General features: G+C 38.8%; 1 protein-coding gene across 3 annotated transcripts in view; it reads left to right on the top strand.

The window, feature by feature from the left end:
* The window catches only part of NRK (Nik related kinase), a 159,730-nt gene that overhangs the window by 72,189 nt on the left and 63,584 nt on the right, over positions 1-23,957 (top strand). For all 3 annotated transcript variants that reach the window (XM_049872092.1, XM_049872091.1, XM_049872093.1), the window contains exons 5-9: positions 2,894-3,019; positions 6,369-6,479; positions 8,264-8,354; positions 17,673-17,803; positions 19,431-19,485. In XM_049872092.1, coding sequence (XP_049728049.1) covers positions 2,894-3,019; positions 6,369-6,479; positions 8,264-8,354; positions 17,673-17,803; positions 19,431-19,485 — 514 coding nt within the window. The remainder of the gene's footprint in view (positions 1-2,893; positions 3,020-6,368; positions 6,480-8,263; positions 8,355-17,672; positions 17,804-19,430; positions 19,486-23,957) is intronic.

The following is a 23,957-nucleotide window of genomic DNA, read 5'->3' as shown; positions in this document are numbered from 1 at the left end:
AGTCAATTCTGACTCATGGCTACCCCGTGTATGCAGAATAGAACTGCTCCATAAGGTTTTCAAGGTTGTGATCATTTGGAAGCAGATTGCCAGGCCTGTCTTCCAAGGCACCTCTGGGTAGATTTGAACCACCAACCTTTCCAGTAGTAGTCAAGACTTTAACTGTTTGCACCATATAAAGGATATGCATTTATGTTTATTGATATAGAAAGATGCTCTTTATTTATGGATAAAAATTCAAGTTGTAGAATTGTAGCAATAAATGCTTAATGTATTCATATATGTCTGTCTTGGTTATCTAGTGCTGCTATAACAGAAACACCACAAGTGGATGGCTTCAACAAACAAAAGTTTGTTCTCTGACAGTCTAGTAGGCTAGGAGGCCAGATGCAGGTGCCAGGTCCAGGGAAAGGCCCTCTCTCTATGTCGGCTCTGGGGGAAGATCCTTGTCATAAATCTTCCCCCTGATCTAGGAGCTTCTCTGCATAGAAACCCTGGGTCCAAAGGACACGCCCTGCTTCGGGTGCTGCTTTCTTGGTGGCATTAGGTCCCCGAGTCTGCTTGCTTCTCTCTTTTATATCTCAAAAGAGATTGGCTTAAATTGTAGATTAATCTTGTAGATTGAGTTTACATAACTGCTGTAATCCCATCTCATTAACATCGTAGAGATAGGATTTACAACACAGGAAAATCACATCAGATGACAAATGATGGAAAATCACATAATACTAGGAATCATGGCCTAGCCAAGCTGACAGATATTTTTGGGGGACACAATTCAGTCTCTGACACCATAGAACATATCTCTGTCTGTCTTTGTCACGTCTTTAGCTATGCACTGGCACATAAAAATGTCTGGAAGGATATACGCTAAGTTGTTACCATTGGTTGGGGAAAATGAGCAGTGAGAGTAGACCACTTACATATTTTACTTCATATTGCTTATGTATTTTTTCTGTGTATTTACCTCTGTTATGATTAGGAAAATAAATAATTTTAAATGTATCTTTAAAAGAGATTAACAGGGATCAAATCAACCCCTTTAAAATGTAATGACTCACAAATAATAATCAGGACAGTTTGGTCCTGGCATAAGAATAGACATATAGATCAATGGAATAGAATCTAGAGTTCCGAAACTCAGTTGATTTTTGATAAGCGTGCACCCACAAGACCAGTGGGGGAAAAATAGTATTTTCAATAAATGGTGCTGGGGTAACTGGATATCCCATGCAAAGGAATGAATTGGGACCCCTACCTCATATGAAAATTAACTCAAAATGGATCAAAGACCTAAAGGTAAGAGCTTAAGTGATTAAATTCTTAGAGTAAATCTTCATGACCTTGAATTAGGCGATGATTCCTTAGATACAACAGCAAAAGCACAAGCAGCCAAAGAAAAAGTAGATAAATTGGACTTCATCGAAATTTTAAACTTTTGTTCCTCAAAGGACGCTATCAAGAGAGTGAAAAGACAGGCCACAGGATAGAATAAAATATTTGCAAATCATATGTCTGATAAGGCACTTTGTATATAGAATATATAAAAGAATTTTTACAGCTCAGTAATAAAAGATAAATAACACAAATTAAAAAATAGGCAAAGGATTTGGATAGACATTTTTCCAAAGAACATATACAAATGGCCAATATGCACGTGAAAATATCCTCAACATTGTTAGTCATCAGAGAAATGCAAAGTAAAACTACAATGAGTTATCGGTTCACACACAGTGGTATGGGTATAACAAGAGGAAAATAACAAGCGTTGGTGAGGATCTGGAGAAACTGGAACCCTCACACATTGCTGGTGGGAATGTAAAATGGTGCACCCACTTGGACAGTCAGTCTGGCAGCTCCTCAAAAGACTAAACATAGAGTTACCATTTGACCTAGCGGTTTCACTCCTAAGTAAATACCTGAGAGAAATGAAAACATGTCCACACAAAAACTTCCATATTAATGTTCATAGCTATATTATTCATAATAGCCAGAAGAGGGAGACAACCCAAATGTCTATCAGTTGATGAACAGTAAATCAAAAGGAATGAAGTCCTGATACATGCTGTAACATGGATGAATGTTGAAAACAGCCAGTCAAAAGAGACTATATATTATATGACCTCGTTTATATGGCATGTCCAAAATAGGTAAATCTGTAGACAGAAAGGGTAAATTAGTGGTTTCATAGGGTTGAGGCCGGGAGGGGAGGAGGAGGGTGGGGAGATAGCTAAAAACCACGAAGCTTCAATTGGGGTGATAAAAATGTTCTGAAAGTGATTGTGTTGTTAGTTTCAAACTCTGTAAATATAATAAAAATCATTAAATTGTACACTTTAAATGTAAATTTTATCTCAAAAAATCTGTTACAAAACAAACAAAAAGTTGAATGAAAGCAATTATTTCATTCCATGAAAACTATGCAATACCTAGTGTTGCTGCTCTAAGGACCACACGTTGTGAACCACTGAATTAAAAATCTTCGATTTTCCCTTATTGTCTCCCAAATCCCGTTAATCTTCATTTGCTGACAATTCCAGTTAAGACTTTTTAAATACATTGCTGTGGGTTGTAATGGATTTTCCTTCTTTGATCTACTATAATTTAGGGACCTGTAGTCATTGAGTGGCACTCTGGTGGTAAAGTGGTTAAGCACTTGGCTGCTAACTCAGAAAGGTCAGTGATTGGAACCCACCAGCCGCCCCGTGGGAGAAAGATGTGGCAGTCTTCTTCCCTAAAGATTTCAGCCTTGGAAACCCTATGGGGCAGTTCTGCTCTGTCCTGTGGGGTCGCTATAGGGCCTGTCTGAATTGGAATTGACTCGAGAACAAAGGGTTTTTATATCATTGAATTGCATAGCTTAAGAGCTTTAATGTCTATTCTCATTCCACAGGATGAGGAAGAGGATCTGAGAACTGAACTCAACCTTCTGAAGAAATACTCTTTTCACAAAAACATTGTGTCCTTCTATGGTGCATTTTTTAAACTGAGTCCCCCTGGCCAGAGGCACCAACTTTGGGTATGTATTTAATTACCCCACTCTTATTCCATAAGAATAAGTCTTAACCAAGGACATAAACTTTCACAAGCTGAGATGGCACTTTTGTGTACCCACAGAAAAACTTAAACACTCAACTGCTTAAGGTAGTATGACAAAATATGCTCTGATTCCTGGAGCTAGGTAGGCAGGGATATGGAAATAGGAATGTCTGGCAGGGGACTTGGGAGTGGCATGGGGAAGGACTCAAATGACCACTGAAGAAATCTAACATATTCCTCTTAAAATACAGCTTGTTGCTTTTAACTTTATCTAACTACCACACTAGCTGGTAAATTAGAGATATGGACAAAGAGACTACCTACTGGCTTGGCAAATAATGGCTGAACCAGGATCAATCTAATTAGCACTTGGCCTGAGCAAATGAATGTATTTTGAAGTATATGCACTGATATATAAGCATAACTCCTAGAATCTCTTTTCCAAATGGTTAATTGACTTACTCTCTTCTTAGTCTTCATGCCTAGAGTATAACAAATTCTAGATGAATGAGATATAAATTACAGAAAAATTTGGCTAACTGTAATCCACACTACCTAAGCCTCAGTTATCAAGAATTATTGCTGCCATCTGCTATAGGAAAAATAAGCAAATCACAAGAAAGTGAGTTTTAGTCAAGGATGTCTTTATATTGAAAAAAGAATATTTAGAACATATGCTGGAGTCAGAATACCCAGAATCTCTATATTTGCTATGTTTCTATTTCCAGTCAAAGTCAATAATAGTAATTTCTTTTCAAAATAATGACAGACTTTTCAGGATCTTTAAGTGTCAAGGAAAGATTCAGCTACATTCTATATAATGGACTTGAGGTAATGAGGACAGTGGACATGATAGAAAGGTTTTTAACAAGGGATTGAATTAAAACATTGGTTCTCAAACTTTAGCACGCATCAGAATCTCCTGGAGAGCCAGATAAAATACAGATCGTTGGTCCACATCCTTAGAGTTTCTGATTCAATAGGTTTGGAGGGCGGATCCAAGAATTTGCACTTTCTAACAAGTTCACGGGTAGTGCTGTTGCTTCCGGTCTGGGTACTCTCCTTTGAGAACCACCAAATTTAAAGATCTTCATTTAACCTTAATTTCTCCCAAATGTCCTGTTAACTGGAATCCTTTATTCTAGGACAGTTGCAGTTGACATTTTATTAAATATTGATGCACAGCTTTAATGGCTAATGTTTGTTTTTTGACATAAGTCATTTGTCTTTTCATATATTTTTACTTAGAAATGTTTTCCTCTTGAAGTATGACGAACTATGAGAAATGTTGAAGTCTCCTAATTGGATATATGTTATTAGTACTCAATTCATTCAAGCATTCAGCATATATTCATTGAACACCATCTATTTGCCAGGCATTCTGCCAGATGCTGGGGATACATGGTAAACTGAGTAGATATGCCCCTGGCCCATTGGAGGTTACAGTCTGTTTGTGCAGACAATATTAATCACACAAATGAAAGTATAATTGGTCTGAAGGGAAATAACACAGATTTTTTTTTTTATGTGGGTATGTGGGCGAATAACAAAGGAACCGGATTTAAGCTGGGGAATGAGAAACACTTCCTTGAAGAAATAAAGCTTGAAAATAAAGCTGAAAGATGAATAGGCACTTGAAGAATTAATTATTTGTGGAATTTCATGGACTCATTCACGCTTTCTTACTCAAGTAAATCAGAACAACAAATAGAAATTAAATGGCTAGATGATTACTGTGTATAAAGAGTATGTACCAGGCACTGTGCTTAAAAACCTAGGAAAATGAGAATTCTGTACTTTCCTTTCACAGGAGAGTTCTGACTCAGGTCATATTAGGAACATCTTTCAGGATATACATCTTGGTGAATGGTTTTAGTTTGCTTTCATCATGGTTCAATATGAGCCCCTTTCCTTCCGTTACCACAGTACATATGTTGTGTCTATTCAATATAGTTAGCCCGGAATTCTCCACATGAACATTCTCCTTTCGTGGTTTATCTGTATTACTGCTTTTGCTTGGCCACCTCTTCTCCTCTTCTCCTCTTCTTTTTGGTAAAAAAATGTGCTCAGGTGAAAGAAATGCAATAATATTAGTTTTGAGAAAAGATAAATTAGGGGAGTAGTTTTCTGAAGGAAAATCTTAGTATTCCAAAAAGAAATAAGGTAATTTTCTTTTGAATATTCATGATTTTGGGCAATAATTAAATTCCTTAGAGTTTCAAAAAGAAAAGATATGTTTTGTTGTATTGATTAAGCAGTTTTGATATGAGCAGTAATGCATAAACCTGTCATGAAGGAAAAAGTTCCTGTTAAACACTATGCTGACTATAATAGTTAGCATTCTTCTTCACATTGATCAGTCCTCCAGTTAGCTAATAGTATCTGGAGGAGAATTCAGTGCCTAAACATTAACAACTAGTTGGACATTCAATGCATTTGTGGCAAAAACAGATTTTCTGAGAAATTGAGTTTGTTAGTAAGAGGTAAAATCTGAATGACACGCTGTCAAGGATAAAAAAACCCTCAAAAGCCATTGCCATCAAGTTGATTCCGACTCATAGTGACCATATAGGACAGAGTAGAACTGCCCCATAGGGTTTCCAAGGCTGTAATTTTTACGGAAGTGGACAGCCACATCTTTCTGAGAGGGCTGGTGGGTTCGAACCACCAACATTTTTGCACCACAAGGGCTCCTTCTGTCAAGGATAGTAGCCTTAAAATGGAGTCGCCTCATCAGTCATCCCATTTGGGAAGAATTTCGATTGACAGTTATCGCCTTGGAGTTGTGATTTGCCAGTCTCTTGGGAAAAAATCATCTGGAAATTGAAAATTAAAAAAAACACCTGGTCTCAATGTTGAAGTGTAAGCTCTTTCAAGACGCTCCAAAACCTGCATCTTCGCCTCCAATCAAACTGTTCCCTCAACTATCCATTACACTCCAGTCACCACTTGAGCTTGTCCCCTACAACAAACTTCTTCCCAAGGGCATGTGCTCATTCTGTTTTTTCATAAGCTGAATAGTCTTCTTTTTTCCTCACAGCTTATACAAATACTATCTATCCTTCAAAAAAAAAACAAAAAAAAAACAAGGCTTAGCTTAAATCTTACCTTCTAGTTAAGTATGCTGGTGTGGTACCTGGCTTCGCTCCCTCCACAAATCTTCGAGATTTATCCAACTCTTTCTGATTCCACTAGCCTTTGGAGACTTCCACCAGACTATTGAGCCAGTCTTAATCTCTAAATATTACCAACCATATGGCCTAAGAATTTCCAGATATTTTCAAAGAATTAACTTTCAAATTCTTGATACTTTGCTGGGTTCCCTGCAGATGGTGATGGAGTTATGTGCAGCAGGCTCAGTCACTGATGTGGTGAGGATGACCAGAAATCAGAGTTTAAAAGAAGATTGGATTGCTTATGTCTGCCGAGAAATCCTTCAGGTGAGTCTTCATAAAGTCGTTCTCCCATAACTTTGAAACAACCTGAGAGTAATGTATAAAATTGTTTAGGAATCAGTGAGCTTACTTTTATGGTGATAGAAAAATTTCGCAACAGATATCGGTGACAGTTACACAGCATGATTGATGTAACTGGTCTCACTGAATTATACGCACACAAAATGTTGAATTGGCAAACATTGTGTTATGTGTCTTTCTACAAAAATAAAAAAATATATACCTTAGACCTGCTCACATTTAATCACTATGATTTAAGAACTTTAAACATAACCTCTGGAGCAGGACATGTACGATGAGCAAAAGGCTTTCAAAAAAGCAGATTTCAAGGTGATGTTCTTAATTTTTAAGGTAGATTGCAAAATGGGTAACCAGGCCCTTCCAAACCATGACCCTCAGTGGTTCTATCAGAGTCAGATAACTGTGTTCAATGGATCAAAGAAATGACTTGGAGTATTATTATGTTTTTATGATTTTTTTAGAGTTCTTAAAAAAAATAGTATAGCACTATCATTAGAGACCAAGATGGGGCAGGAAAAGTCAGTGATTTCCAGAAAAATCCAAAACCATCTGAAACCTTTTTGAAGACAATCTCCTATGGATACTGCCCCCCTTTTTTTCTTTACTTCTAACACCAAATTTGATAACAGCAAAAATCTACTTGACCTACCGAACTCAAGTTTTTCTTCCTGATTGAAGTGGGTCACCCAAGAAGGATATTAGCAGAACTTAAGAGCTCCACTCACACCGTTGGATTGCCCTTTCTCCCATCTTGGCTGGATCCACCTGTGATTATAGTGTAATGGTTAATAAGAGTGCTGGTTCTCGGCTGAGGCTGAATTCTAGTTTCACCACGTATTAGCTTTGTTACCTTGAGTCAGTTACTTAATTTCTCCAAGTCTCACTTTCCTTATACCTTCTGCACAGGGTTGCTGTGAGGATTTAATAATTTACTCCATGTAAAGCTTTTACCACAGTGCCTGGCAGAGAATAATGACTCAATAATAAGTGTTAGCTGTTTTTATGGTTACTACTATTAATCAAGGAGCCATTGTGGCACATGGTTAAGTGTTCAGCTGCTAACCGAAAGGTCTGCTGTTGGAATCCACCAGCTGCTCCATGAGTGATAACACCTGGCGATCTGCTCCTGTAAAGACTTCAGCCTAGGAAACCCTATGGGGCAATTCTGCTCTGTCCTATAGGGTCACTATGAGTTGGAATCAACTTGATGGTGCACCAAAACAATTATTAATCCTCAGTATCTGGAGAGATCTCACTGCAGCCTAACATTACATACCAGGTCACTGATTAGATTTAGTGGTGAATGGGCTAAAGCCAGTATGGTAAGCCAATACAAATTACAAACGCTTTAAAATGAATTTCCATATTCTCCAATTTTCTCAGCCTACAAGTCTGACTAGAAAATATTTTGGACTAAACAAATGGTTGGATGAGGAATAGAGCACAATGGCTGAGCTAGGATATTTATGATGTCCAGTTCTTTACTCTTATGGTTAGTTGGAAATATGGAGGCTAGAAAGGGAGGTGTTCTTTTTCTTTCAAGGGTGTCCTGATTTATTTTCCTTTTTATATAGCCAAAAGCAGTATTTCTTGGAACTGGTTGTAGTAATTCCAACTTAAAGAAAGAATTTCATCTGTAAAATCAAATCTAGACTTTTTTTTTTAACAAAAAGAGTACTAAGAACAGAACCAGAAAAGAGGAAAAACATATGCTGATGTGGCTTTTTTATATATATTCATATATACAGGGCTTAGCTCACCTTCATGCACACCGAGTAATTCACCGGGACATCAAAGGTCAGAATGTGCTACTGACTCATAATGCTGAAGTCAAACTGGGTAAGTTTATTCTTGTAATACTTTAGATTGCACCCAAAATATCTTTTTTTATTTTTATTGTGCTTTTAAGTGAAAGTTTACAAATCAAGTCAGTCTCTCATACAAAAATTTATATACACCTTGTTGCTTTCCCCCTAATGAGACAGCACATTCCTTCTCTCCACCCTCTCTTTTCGTGTCCATTCAGCCAGCTTCTGACCCCCTCTGCCTCCTCATCTCCCCTCCAGACAGGAGCTGCCCACATAGTCTCATGTGTCTACTTGATCCAAGAAGCTCACTCCTCACCAGTATCGTTTTCTATCCTATAGTCCCATCCAATCCCTGTCTGAAGAGTTGGCTTTGGAAATGGTTCCTGTCTTGGGCTAACAGAAGGTCTGGGGACCATGACCACCAGGGTCCTTCTAGTCTCAGTCAGACCGTTAAGTCTGGTCTTTTTACGAGAATTTGAGGTCTGCATCGCACTGCTCTCCTGCTCCCCCAGGGGTTCTCTGTTGTGTTCTCTGTCAGGGCAGTCATCAGTTGTAGTCAGGCACTGTCTAGTTCTTCTGGTCTCAGGCTGATGTAGTCTCTGGTTTATGTGGGGCCCAAAATATCTTAATGAGGAAAACTTCTTTAAGATACCTGTGCTTTCTATCTTGTCATTGCCAGTATCCTCTGCTTATTGATAGTGTCTGCCTGCAATGCCAGTTAACATTTGAAAATTTGTTTGGAAAAGGAGGAAGGGCAAATAGAAGAGGTTGTAAATCATGTAGATAAAACAAGTTTTTAATTATAACAGAGGTTTCTCCAACTTTTTGGTCATTGTTTTGCCCTCTGTTAGATATAGATATTATATTTATTTCAACAATTTAATTTAATGCTTACTACGTGCAAGTTTCTGTGCATATACAGGAATTTAAAAAAATAGTGCTTCTATCACAGAGCCATATTTTCCCCCAGAATATCAAACAGTTTGTAAAATATATAAGAATGAATTTCTTCTGTGGAATTTTCTCTCAAATATTTAAAGAAATTGTATTGATCAAAAATGATGCCCTAACAATATCCAAATCAAATTCAGAATTAGAAATTAAAAGACCAAAGGAAAGGCATTTGACAAACTCCAACACCCATTCCTGATAAAAACTCTCAATAAAATAGGCATAGAAGGGAAATTTCTCAACATAATAAAGGACACCTATTTTTTTTATACAAAATCAACAGACAACATCATTCTTAATGTATAGAGGCTGGAAATATTCCCCTTGTGAACAGGAACAAGACAAGGATACCCTTTATCACCACTCCTTTTTAACATTGTGCTGGAAGTCCTAGCTGGAGCAATAAAGCAAGAAAAAGAAATAAAGGGCATCCAAATTGGTAATGAAGAAGTTAAACTGTCCCTGTTTGCAGATAATATGATACTATACATAGAAAACCCAACAGACTCCGTGAGAAAACTACTGGACCTAATAGATTCAACAGACTAGCAGGATGCAAGAGAAACATACAAAAATCAGTTGGATTACTATACACCAATAAAGAGAGCGATGAAAAGGAAATCAGGAAAACAATACCATTTATAATAGACCCTAATAATACAATTAGGGTCTATTATAAATTACTTAGGAATAAATCTAACCAGGGATGTAAAAAACCTATAGAAAGAAAACTACAGAACACTACTGCAATAAACCAAAAGAGATCTACATAAATGGAAAAACATACCATGCTCGTGGATAGGTAGACTCAACATTGTGAAAATGACAACTGTACACAAAGCAATTTACAGATACAATGCAATCCCAATCCAAATACCAACAATATTCTTTGAAGAGATGAAAAAAACTAATCATTAAGTTTATATGGAAAGGGAAGAAGCCTCAGATAAGTAAAGCACTATTAAAGAAGAAGAAGAAAGTAGGAGAACTCATACTACCTGACCTCAGAACCTACTATACAGCTATGGTAGTCAAAACAGCCTGGTACTGGTACAATGACAGGTACATTGACCAGTGGAACAGAATTGAGAATCCAGATGTAAATCCATCCACCCATGGTCACCTGATCTTCGACAAGGGCCCACAGTCCATCAGATGCTGAAAAGGCAGTTGTCCTAGGCTGGGTTCTCTAGAGAAGCAAAACCAGTAATGCATATAAGTATATATAAAAAAAAAATTAGTGAGAGAGATTTATATCAAGAAAACAGCTCATGTGATTGTACGGGTTGGAACGTTCCAAGTCCTTGGATCAAGATAGAGGCCTTTCCCAATTCACGGAGCCACAGAAGCTGGTGAACCCAAGATGAGCAGTTCGGAGAGCAGGACTCCCACTCACAGGCTGTGACAGTCGAGGAATCCCCAGGGTCAGCAGGCAAGACCTCAAGGTTTCTCCTGAGTCACATAACTGTAGGGGCTGGCAACCCCAAGATAGGCAGGTTGGGGAGCAGGACTCTTCCTCACGGGCCATGAAGATCGACGAATCCCAAGATGAACAGGTAAGCTGCTAGCTCAAGCCCCAAGAATCAGAGGTCAGACAAGAGATAGCTGCTGGATCCAGAACAAGCCAACCACCTTTTCAAGGTGACCAGGAAGGAAGTAGGCAGCAGAGGGCAGAGAGATGAAGGCTGAGGGGATGATGAGCCGCCACAGGCCCCACCCCCACTGGTACCACTCAGCAGACTCCATCATGGGTATGATCACATACCAAATTTCAACAGGGAAGTGATCACAACATTATAAACCGCCAAAACACTGAGAGTCATGGTCCAGCCAAGTTGACATACAATCTTAACCATGACAACAGTCTTTTTAACACATGGTGCTGACAAAACTGGATGTCCATTGCAAAAAATGAAATAGGACCCATGCCTCACACAGTACACAAAAACTAATTCAAAGTGGATCAAAGACTTATTTATATAAAACCAAAAAGTATAAAGTTCACAGAAGAGAAAATAGGTTCACACTAAACCTGTTGACCTGTTGCCATCGAGTCGATTCCGACTCATAGCGACCCTATAGGACAGAGTAGGTTCACACTAGAGGCCCTAATACACAGCTTTAAGAGGATACAAACCATAACCAGCAACACAAAAACTCCAGAAGATAAATTAGATAACTGATGAGCATAAACACTTATACTTATCAAAAGACTTCACCAAAAGAGTAAAAAGAGAACCTACAGACTGTGAAAAAATTTTGGCTATTACAAATCAGACAACGGTCTAATCTCTAAAATCTACAGGAAAATCCAACACCTCTACAACAAAAAGATAAATAATCCAATTAAAAAATGGACAAAGGAAATGAACAGACACTCCACCAAAGAAGACATTCAAGCGACCAACAGACGCATGAGGAAATGCTCACAATCACTAGCCATTGAGAAATGCAAATCAAAATCACAATGAGATACCATCTCACCTCAGCATTACTAGCATGAATCAAAAAAAACAGGAAATAACAAATGTTGGAGAGGTTGCAGGGAGATTGGAACTCTTATGCACTGCTGGTGAGAATGCAAAATGATATAACCATTTTGGAAAACAATATGGTGCTTCCTTAGAAAGCTAGAAATAGAAATACCACATGATCAAGCAATCTCCTAGGAATATATCCTAGCAAAATAAGAGTTGTCACACAAATAGATATGCACACCCATGTTCATTGCATCATTGTTCACAATAGCAAAAAAGATGGGCATAACCTAGATGCCCATCAACAGATGAATGGATAAACAAATTATGGTACATACGCACAATGGAGTGTTAACGCAACAGTAAAGAACAGTGAACAATGATGAATCTGTGAAGCATCTAATGGATGAATCTGGAGGGCATTATGCTGAGTGAAATAAGTCAATCACAAAAGGACAAATATTGTATGAGACCACTACTGTAAAAATTCATGAAAAGGTTTACACACAAAAAGAAACAATCTTTGATGGTTACCAGGGAGGCGAGGGGCGGGGATGGAAAAACACTAAATAGACAATAGATAAGTGGTACACAACACGGGGGAAGCCAGCACAGCTTGTACAAGGCAAGGGCATGGAAGCTCCATAAACCTATCCAAACTCCCTAAGGGAACGATTTGCTGGATTGAGGGCTGTGGGGCCATGGTCTCGGGGAACATCCAGCTCAACAGGCATAACATACTTTACAAAGAAACCGTTGTACATTCTACTTTGGTGAGTAGCATCTGGGGTCTTAAAAGCCTATGAGCGGCCTTCTAAAATACGCCACTTGTCGCACCCCTTCAGGAGCAAGGGAGAATGAAGAAAACTAAAGATAAAAGGCAAAGATTACTCCAAAGGACTAATGGACCACAACTACCACAGACTCCACCAGACTGAGTCCAGTACGACTAGATGGTGCCCAGCTACCACCACTGACTACTGCTCTGATATGGATCATGTAGAGGGTCCCAGACAGCTGGAGAAAAATATAGAACAAAAAAACACCAGACTTACTGGCCTGATGGAGATGGGAGAAACCCCAAGAGTATGGCTCCCAGACACCCTTTTAGCTCAGTAATGGAGTCACTCCCAAGGTTTACCCTTCAGCCAAAGATTGTTTGTTATTGTTAGGTGCCATCGAGTTGGTACCAACTTATAGCAACCCTATGTACAACAGAACCAAACGCTGCATGGTCCTGCACCATCCTCACAATTGTTGCTATGCTTGAACCCATTGTTGCAGCCACTGTGTCAGTCTATATCATTTGGGGTCTTCCTCTTTTTTGCTGACCCTCTATTTTACCAAGCATGATGTCCTTCTCCAGGGACTGATCCCTCCTGACAATATGTTGAAAGTATATGAGACGCAATCTCACCATCCTTGCTTCTAAGGAGTATTCTGGTTGTACTTCTTCCAAGACAGATTTGGTTGTTCTTTTGGCAGTCCATGGTATATTCAGTATTCTTCTCCAGTGCCACAATTGAAGGGTGTCAATTCTTCTTCAGTCTACTTTATTCATCATCTGGCTTTCACATGCAGAGAAGGCAATTGGAAAATACCATGGCTTGCCCACCTTAGTATTCAAGGTGACATCTTTGCTTTTCAACACTTTGAAGAGGTCTTTTGCAGCAGATTTGCCCAATGCAATGCATCTTTTGATTTCTTGACTGCTGCTTCTATGGGTGTTGACTGTGGACAACCTCGATCTTTTTCTCCATTTATCATGATGTTGCTTATTGGTCCAGTTGTGAGAATTTTTGTTTTCTTTATGTTGATGTGTAATCCATACTGAAGGTTATGGTCTTTGATCTTCATCAGTAAGTGCCCCAAGTCCCCTTCACTTTCGGCAAGCAATGTTGTGTCATCTGCATAACGCAGGTTGTTGATGTGTCTTCCTCCAATCCTGATGCCCCGTTCTTCTTCATATAGTCCAGCTTCTCGGATTATTTGCTCAGCATACAGATTGAATAGGTATGGTGAAAGAATACAACCCTGACGCACACCTTTCCTGAATTTAAACCACTTAGTATCCCCTAGTTCTGTTCCAACAACTGCCTCTTGATCTATGTACAGGTTCCTCATGAGCACAACTAAGTGTTCTGGAATTCCCGTTCTTTACAATGTTATCCATAATTTGTTATGATCCACACAGTCAAATGCCTTTGCATAGTCAATAAGGCACAGGTAAACGTTTTTCTTGTATGCTCTGCTTTCAGCCAGGATCCATCTGACTTCAGCAATGATATCCCTGATTCCATGTCCTCTTCTGAATCTGGCTTGAATTTCTGGCATTTCTCTGTAGATACACTGCTGCATCCGCTTTCGAATGATCTTCAGCAAAATTTTACTTGTGTGTGATACTAATGATATGTTTGATTACTCCCCCATTCAGTGAGATCACCTTTCTTGGGAATAAGCATAAATACAGATCTCCTCCAGTCAATTGGCCAGGTAGCTGTCTCCCAGATTTCTTGGCATAGATGAGTGAGTACTTTCAGGGCTGCATCCATTTGTTGAAATATCTCAGTTGGTATTTTGTCAACTCCTGGGGCCTTATTTTTCACCAATGCCTTCAGTGCAGCTTGGACTTCTTCCTTTAGTACCATTGGTTTGTGCTCATATGGTACCTCCTGAAGTGGTTGAACATCTACCAATTCTTTTTGGATAGTGACTCTGTATTCCTTCCATCTTTTGATGCTTCCTGTGTTATTTCATATTTTCCCCATAGAATCCTTCAATATTGCAACTCAAGGCTTGAATTTTTTTTCGGTTCTTTCAGCTTGAGAAATGTAGAATGTGTTCTTCCCTTTTGGTTTTCTATCTCTAGGTCTTTACACGTGTCATTATAATACTTTGTCTTCTTGAGCTGTCCTTTGAAATCTTCAGTTCACTTCTTTTGCTTCATCATTTCTTCCTTTCACTTTAGTTACTCAACATTCAAGAGCAAGTTTCAGAGTCTATTCTGACATTCATTTTGGTCTTTTCTTTCTTTCCTGTCTTTTTAATGACCTCTTGCTTTCTTCATGTATGGTGTCCTTGATGTCATTCCATAACTTGTCTGGGCTTCAGTCATTAGTGTTCAACATGTCAAATCTGTTCTTGAAATGGTCTCTAAATTCAGGTGGGATATACTCATGGTCATACTTTGGCTCTCGTCAACTTGGTCTAATTTTCTTTCAATTTCGTATAACCAGTTGATGGTCTGTTCTGCAGTTGGTAAAAATCTTCAATTTCTTCATCTTTGGCCTTAGTGGTTGGTACATAAATCTGAATAATAGTTGTTGTCATGGAACGAATTGTGTCCCCCAGAAATATCTGTCAGCTTGGCTAGGTCATGATTCCCTTGTATGATTGTCTACCATTTTATCTTCTGATGTGATTTCCCTATGTACTGTAAATTCTGTCACTATGATGTAATGAGATTGATGGATTAGCAGCATTTATGTTGATGAGGTCTAAAAGATTGGGTAGTGTCTTAAGCCAATCTTTCTTGAGATATAAAACAGAGAACTGAGCAGAGAGACAGGAGGACCTCATACCACCAAGAAAGCAGTGCTGGGAGCAGAGCAAGTCCTTTGGACCTGAGGTTCCTGTGCTGAGATGCTTCCAGCCCAAGGGAAGGCTAATGCATCGCAAGGACCTTCCTCCAGAGCCGACAGAGAGATAAAGCTTTCCCCTGGAGCCGGCGCCCTGAATTTGGACTTCTAGCCTACTGGGCTGTGAGAGAAAAAAACTTTTCTTTGTTAAAACCATCCACTTGTGGCATTTCTGTTATAGCAGCACTAGGTGACAAAGACAGTCGTGTTAACTGGTTTTCCTTATTGATGTATGGATATTATCCTATCACTGACAGCATTGTACTTCAGGATAGATCTTAAAATGTTCTTTTTGACAACGAATGCAATGCCATTCCTCTTAAAGTTGTCATTCCTGGCATAGTAGACCATATGATTCTCCAATTCAAAATGGTCAATAGCAGTCCAGTTCAGCTCTCTGATGCCTAGGGTATCGATGTTTACATGTTCCATTCGAGGATTTCCAATTTTCCTAGATTCATACTTGGTACCTTCCACATTCCGATTATTAATGGATGTTTGCAGCTGTTTCTTCTCATTTTGAGTCGTGCCACATCAGCAAATAAAGGTCCCAAAAGCTTGACTCCATCCACGTCATTAAGGTCGACTATACTTTGAGGAGGCAGCTCTTCCCCAGTCCTCTTTTAAGAGCCTCCCGACCTGGGGGGCTCATCTTCCAGCACTGTATCAAACAATGTTCCACTGCTATTCAGAAGGTTTTCACTGGCTAAATCTTTTCAGAAGTAGACTTCTGGCTCCTTCTTCCTAATCTGTCTCAGTCTGGAAGCTCAGCTGAAACCTGTCCTCCATGGGTGACCCTGCTGGTGTCTGAGTACCAGTGGCATGGCTCGCAGCATCACAGCAACACGCAAGCTCTCACAGTGTGACAAACTGACAGACACGTTAGCCCAAGATTAGACAGGTACATAAAATAAAGCAAAACTAAAGGGACACACCAGCCTAGGGCAAGGACTAGAAGGTAGGAGGGGGACAGGAAAGCTGGTAATAGGGAACCCAAGTTTGAGAAGGGGGAGTGTTGACATATCATAAAACATCATGTATACCAACTGTTTAATGAAAAACTAGTTTGTTCTGTAAACCTTCATCTAAAGTACAATAAAAAAAGAAAAAGATATTAAAAGACCAGGAAGTCTCTGGCTTTCTATTTCAGGATTCAGAGAAGTGCAATATATTTGAAAATAATCACACTTATTGTCTTCACAAGCACACAGGAAGAATATATTGTATACTGTCACATTTAAAATTTATATTTTGGGTTAGTTTTTGAATAATACCATATTAATTATGGCAGTATTATGCAACGGTAGATAACCCCATTGATACAGAACAAATCACTGGTCTCAATTGCTGTATTTATGATTTTAAAAATTATATCCACTCTTGCCTAACATGAGCCTTAAGATGATATCTCCCACTTTCCTGCTAAAAAAATAGGACCAGAGTAGGTATTTTGTTCATTCACTGAATGTTTGTGGAAGAAGCATTAGGTAGTAATTGTTCTTGAAATAAGTGAAAGATAATTTCAAGCAAATGTATTATCTCTTTTGTGTCTAAACACTACAAAGCTAGAAACATAATTTTAAGAAATGGTGTTAAAATACATGAGGGTCATATAGATTTCACATTCAAATGCACAGAGTGGATAATCTACCACAAGGCTCAGCACTATATTCTCATATAGAGCAACATTTCCACATACTTCGGTCAAGTTGCTGGCCAACCCAAGTATTTGCAGCACAGAAGAAAAACTGGAAGTAAGTGAAAAGCCACTGAAGTATTTATATTTGCATTTGATTCCAAGGATCTGTAGAAAAACTTAAACCAAATTCTAGCAGAAAACTCATTTTTCTTCATCAATGTGATAGGCCTTTCTAATGTCATGTGCGAAGCTCCCTAGTCATCTGTAATAGGTTTTACATTTCTTAGATGTCGCTTATAGTGCTGTTCTTCCTCCAGCTTGGTGGCAGGTCCAAACACTACATATGTTATCACTTCAGAGGTTCAGGGTGTACTGATGGAACTTTATTTTTAATATTCAGGATAAACATTCAGCCAAACCTACCATTGATTTATAGTAGCACTGCTGAATCTCTTTCCAACATAAATAGCAGAATAAGCCTATTTCCCAGTATTCCTGGAGTAGACTTCATGGTAAAGTTTGCTGGGCTGGAATGAAAATCTGTTATCCATTGTGGGTTTTGTATTGGCTTTCCAAGTTAAAGCAATGACTTATTATGCTTTTTGTTACTGATTAATTATTTTGACATATGCCGAATTTTTCAGTGGATTTTGGAGTGAGTGCTCAGGTGAGCAGAACTAATGGGAGGAGAAATAGCTTCATTGGGACACCATACTGGATGGCACCTGAGGTGATTAACTGTGATGAGGACCCAAGACGCTCCTATGATTACAGAGTGAGTGCGAAGATTCAAATAGTAGGACTAACGTTTGAAAAGGATTTTTGACTAATGTTTATTTTTAATGATAAAAGAATAAAAAGCAAGTGGCTCCTCTTTTCACACTACGCTCTAATTAGCCTTGATTCCTTATGTGGTTTGATCATATGCATAAAAATAATGTTTTCTGAGAACTGAGACAAAGTAGACCATTGGGAGTTATCCAGATTTGAGGAAGAATGTCTAGTTCAAATTGCTTGCAGTGTCTGGGTAAAAATATTATATTATGTGGCTTTATATGGAAATTTAACTTCCAGGGGCAGAGGGCTCTGTAAACTTAAAAATGAATAAATGTAAGGCCAATTATTAATCCCCACAGTAACTTTGCTCCAAGATGAAAGATAATTTGATTACTCAGGGTAACAGAGAAAGTCCTTGGCATGGTTCACCTCCAAAACCACAGAAAATCAGTGGAAATTAAGTAACAATTCTTACTATTTATTAAAATTTCCACTGAAGCGGCAATCTGGACAATATACATCTACGTACACATTTCAAAAAGCTGATGTGGAAAGAAAACTCTCCATTGCTATAGACTGGAAAATCTCACTCAGTCTCCACATCATAAGTCATCCAAACAATTCATTGTGGTCTCGGTGAGTGGAACCTAGGAGTCAATACTTGACATTGATTAATTTAAGTTTTATCTCTTTTCCCTTTCCCTTAAATTCTCTCTGCTTGATTGGCAAAATAAATATTTACTGAGGGCCTATTATGGGGTCACTATAAATTTTTTTTTTTTATGAGTCAGAATCAGCTATATTAGGAACTATGGAGTATATGGAAGCATAATGGTCTTCCAAGTGGTTTACTGTAAAAATAATGCTTTTTTATAGCTGTGTAATTATTTTTTGTAGGCTTCAAAGTACCTTCACTCATATTAGTTAATTTTTACTTTTTAGCCCCCTGTAGCTAAAAGAAAGCCTAAGCTTAGACTATCACAGCAATGCATTGAAGCTAACTAATCTATAAAGTAGGGTTCTGGGAATTCAGTTAACTTGTTGAGGGTCATACAGCCAGTCAGTGTACCTCTGCCCTATACTCTTTTTCTGTATTCTAGAAAATTAAGTACAGTTAGAAGTGAGGATAATTTTCTAGCACCTCACTATAATTCTAATCCTCAGTTTACTATATGTTAGGAACTGCTGAAAGAGCTTTACATATATTATTTCATTTAATAATCATAACAGTACTATGAGGTGGGTACTATTATTATCTCCATTTTACATAGGGTAAAATTGAGGTACAGAGAATAAAATCATTTGCCTAAGATCATACAGCTAGTAGATCTATGTGATAGGACTTCCTGTAGCAAGTTTCTTTTGGTATTTCAATTAAGGCAACAACAGTGGTATATCCAAGGTGAACTTTCCATACACTGAATCCCATCCCATATCAAGCAGTTGTGTCGTGAGATGTTGGCTTGTCATAAGCTCAGATAATGTCTTCCTGGAGCATCAGATTGTAATGAAGCTTCATTATAGAAAAAGTATAAAATGGCTCTGGCTTGACACCTCCTGCATCCAAAGATTGTTGCCAGTTTTCTAGTTTTAAGTGATGTTGTTTGTCATCTTTTTCTTTGCAGAGTGACGTGTGGTCTGTGGGAATCACTGCTATTGAAATGGCTGAAGGGGCTCCTCGTGAGTAAAAATGTTTGATATTTGTTACAGGTTAGGGTAACATACTGTACAAATCTGTCTCTGTGGAAGAGGAGGAATGTTCACTTGTACTATTCAGAGTTTATTGGCCACACAGGTGCCACATTAAGTGTGAAACTGTAAGTGGTCGCCTTCTCAGTGATTACCAAATGCTATCATCTGAGTGGCCAGATATGGGTATATAAAAAATATTTGTGCTTTCCTCTCTTATGATACCTTATGTTACACTGAGTGTCATTTCAATTTAGCTTCAGTAGTATTTGGTCGTGACAATCCTGACCAACCAGAATCCAAAGAATTCTGGTCTATATTGACTGGTAGAAATTGAGGTTCCAGAACATTTACAGTCACACACTGCTGCTGCTTCAGACTCTCTGTGATAGCTGAGAAAAAGCTACAGTTGTTCATTGAAATTGGGCAAAGCCTCAACAATTTTGGGAAGTAAGCCTTTTTATCCCCTTGGAGCTGATCCAGTTCACCTTTGACTCCTTCTTTGCACCTTTCAATCACCTTAGTGCCCCCAGCCACCCAGAAGGCTTCATTATGTTGTCACAGAAGATAGGAGCAGTTCCTCTTGTTCCCCCTCCTTCTCGTCATCATTTAAATGGCTGTCAGCATCTAGTTCTCTCCAGGCACTGCTTGTAGTTAGCAAAGTGAAAATGAGACGTGAACTTAGGTATAATTGATTGATAACCATCTAATAATGTATAACTCCATAAGGATAGCACAATTGCTGTCCTCAGTACCTAAATGCAAAGTGTAAATGAAAAAGGCATTCTTGGTATTGCTGGATGAAAAGTGGCGGAGATTCCTGGGTGTGTTTGTGGGGGAAATGCTTTCTTTCTCCTCCAGACTCCATAGGTTCCTATGTTCCTGAATGTCCCATCTGCACAATGTCCACCCACCAAGATCTATAAGCTTTGACTATCTTATCACTGTGTTTCAAGGCCAATGGGAAGAATTTCAAGGAGTAGAAATAGTAGAAAAATTCCCATAATTGCTGGGAATTTTTGGTGTCCCTTGGAGTATCACAGAGGGACTGGGATAAAGGTAGGACAGATGTGGAGAACGGGTTGCCGATGTCTCTATACTAGTGCTCCAAAATGTACAAAGTACCAAAGGCCAAAATTGGATGACTAATTTTTTAAAAAATTATAATTTGTAAAAAATTACATGTGCAGCATAAGTAAAATTGAGTGGAAACTGGGGAGAAGCCTGTTATTCCTCATCATCTCCCCATTATTTCTGTTTGGGAAACATGCTTAGATTATATTAAATTCAACCCCTCTCTCCCTCTCTCTCACTTTATACAATATAGTATTTGACGTTGGTTTTGAAGCATGGACTTGGTTAGGATGCATAACTGTATCAAGTAGTATATTTTTTTCCATTGTTTCTGAGTGTTTGTCACCCTATCTTTTCAAACAACCAGCTGTCTGTGCTTTGCAGGTTTGCACTTCTTGGTTCATCTTTTTGTTTTGTTTTTTTCACTTTTTCAGTCTAAAATATTAAGTCATGGAAGAAAAAGGGGTGATGAGCAGAGAAAGAATTTTGCCTGGGGTATTCACCTGGCAAGCTTCTTGCAAAAGATAGGCAAGGAGCGGGAGATTCTGAACTCACAGGAGAGAAAATAGGGCCCACCCGCCTGTGTAAGCAATTGGAATGGCATGGTTTTTACCACAAGCAGCTTGAAATAGCCACCTTGCTAAAACATTTCTTTTTTATCAACCTCCTTTATTGCCTGGAGCATTAACTCTGGATAATTCTGCAGATTTCCTCCAGGTTATAGTAATTATCATCTTAGAGAGGATGGTCTTCCAAAACGATAGTTATGCAACTATTGCCTCTGAGATTCAGATAACAAAATACCCTTCCCTTTGGTATTTCTTTGGTAAGTCTCTTCCAGAGAAGTAAAAAGAGAGGAAGAATAGCTTCTTCTCACTGAAAGCACCCTGTGGAGGCTCTAAGCAGAGAGAAGATCTGGACCTTTGCATACCAGAACCTTTCCAAGCTCCTTCAGTCCTTGGGCTCTGAGTAGGAATTCAATCCTAATATGGAGCCTTTAAACCAAGGCCAGAAGACAGATTATCACAGGCTGGCTAATGTTGAGTAGATGAATATTCACCTATCCTGTCTACTATTGATAGATTGTTGTGTGGTGGGAGGAGCAGGATAGGGTACACAGTTTACTCTGATTCCCTTACCTTGTCAAGGGTGTAAGGGTCAACTTATTTTAATCTAGACTATATTATCCTGTATTTTAGCATTTTCTTTGCTATTGTAGAGATTACTTCTAAGGTTGTCAGCCATGCTTGTTTATAGTCCTACTTGTATTCCTTGTAGTGTCCCTCTCTCACACCCCATGTCAGTCTTTCCAGGAGTGCCTCAGGACTCAGATTTGCTCTTGCTCCATCAAGCGATCCTCTCCTTCATTATTCAGAGGATTCCTTCAGATCTCAACATATATTAGGAGTAAATTACATTAAACAAATGCAGACTAAGTCCAGTTTAAGAGGTTTCCCACCCCTCAAAAGATTATTTTTTAAAGAAGGTTCGCTATCTCAAAGGAATGAGCCCTTACTGGTGAAAATTTAGGCAGTTTTAAGAGATATGAGGGAGGCGGCATTTACCAGCATTCCAGATTAGACTGTACTGGAAACCATCCGCAGGTGGTGTTGTCATAGCTCTTGTACCCACCCTACACTCTGTTCCTCTATGGACAGCTCCCTCCCCACCCCCTTCTCAAATTGTACTTTAGATGAAGGTGTACAGAGCAAATTAGTTTCTCATTAAACAATTAATACGCATATTGTTTTGTGACTTTGGTTGCCAACCCCACGACACGTCAACACTCTCTCCTTCTCAACCTTGGATTCCCCATTACCAGTTTTCCTCTCTCCTCCTGACTTCTCACTCTTGCCCCTGAGCTGGTGTGCTCATTTAGTCTCATTTTGTTTTATGGGCCTGTCTAATCTATGGCTGAAATGTGAACCTCAGGAGTAACTTCAGTACCCAGGGGCCATACTCTCAGGGTTTCTCCAGTCTCTGTAAGACCAGTATGTTTGGTGTTTTTTTGTGAGTTAGAATTTTGTTCTAATTTTTCTCCAGCTCTGTCTGGGGCCCTCTATTATGATCTCTGTCAGAGCAGTCGGCGGTAGTAGCCGGGCACCATCTGGTTGTGCTGGACTCAGTCTGGTGGACACTGTGGTAGTTGTGGTCCATTAGTCCTTTGTATTAATCTTTCCCCTGTGCCTTTGGCTTTCTTCATTCTCCCTTGCTCCAGACGGGGTGGGACGAGTGGAGTATCTTAGATGGCCACTCACAAGCTCTTAAGACCCCAGACGCTACTTGCCATAGTAGAATGTAGAACATTTTCTTTATACACTTTGTTATGCCAATTGATCTAGATGTCCCCAAAGACCGTGGTACCCAGCCCCCAGCTCAGTAATTCAGTCCCTCAGGGAGTTTGGATGTGTATATGAAACTTCCATGACCTTGCCTTGGTCAAGTTGTGCCGACTTCCCCAGTATTGTGTACTGTCTTACCCCTCACCAAAGTTAGCACTTACCTATTGTCTAATGTTTTTCCCTTTCCACTCCCCACCCCTAACTCCCAGTAACCATCAAAGATTGTTTCCTTTTGTGTGTAGACCTTTTCATGAGTTTTTACAGTAGTGGTCTCATAAATATTTGTCCTTTTGTAATCGACTTATTTCATTCAGCATAATGCCCTCCGGATTCATCCATGTTTTGAGATGTTTCACAGATTCATCATTGTTCTTTATTGTTGCATAGTAGTCCTTTGTGTGTATGTACCATAGTTTGTTTTATCCACTCATCTGTTGATGGAGACTTAAGTTGTTTGCATCTTTTTACTGTTGTTAACAATGCTGCAATGAAATGAACATGGGTGTGCATATTTCTGTTCATGTGATGGCTCTTATTTCTCTAGCATATATTCCTAAGAGTAGGATTGCTGGATCATATGGTGTTTCTATTTTTGGCTTTCTAAGGAAATGCCATATTGATTTCTAAAATGGTTGTACCATCTTAAATTCCCACTAGTAGTGTGTGAGTGTTCTAATCTCTCCATCACCACTTCAACATTTATTATTTTGTGTTTTTTGGATTAGTGCCAGCCTTGTTGGGGTGAGATGGTATCTCATTGTAGTTTTGATTTGTATTTCTCTAATGTCTACTGGGTTTTGTTGTTTTTAATGTCTAATGATTGTGAGGATTTCCTCATGTGTTTGTTAGCCACCTGAATGTCTTCTTTGCTGAAGTGTCTGTTCATATCCTTTACCCATTTTTAAATTGGATTATTTGTCTTTTTGTTGTAGCGGTGTTGGATTTTCTTGTAGATTTTGGAGATTAGACCTTTGTCAGATTTGTCAGAGTCAAAAATTTTTCCCAGCCTGTAGGCTCTCTTTTTACTCTTTTGGTGAAGTCTTCTGA

This window comes from Elephas maximus, chromosome X (assembly GCF_024166365.1).
Source record: "Elephas maximus indicus isolate mEleMax1 chromosome X, mEleMax1 primary haplotype, whole genome shotgun sequence".
Classification (NCBI taxonomy): Eukaryota; Metazoa; Chordata; class Mammalia; order Proboscidea; family Elephantidae; genus Elephas; species Elephas maximus.
This window is presented reverse-complemented; position numbering and strand designations above follow the sequence as displayed.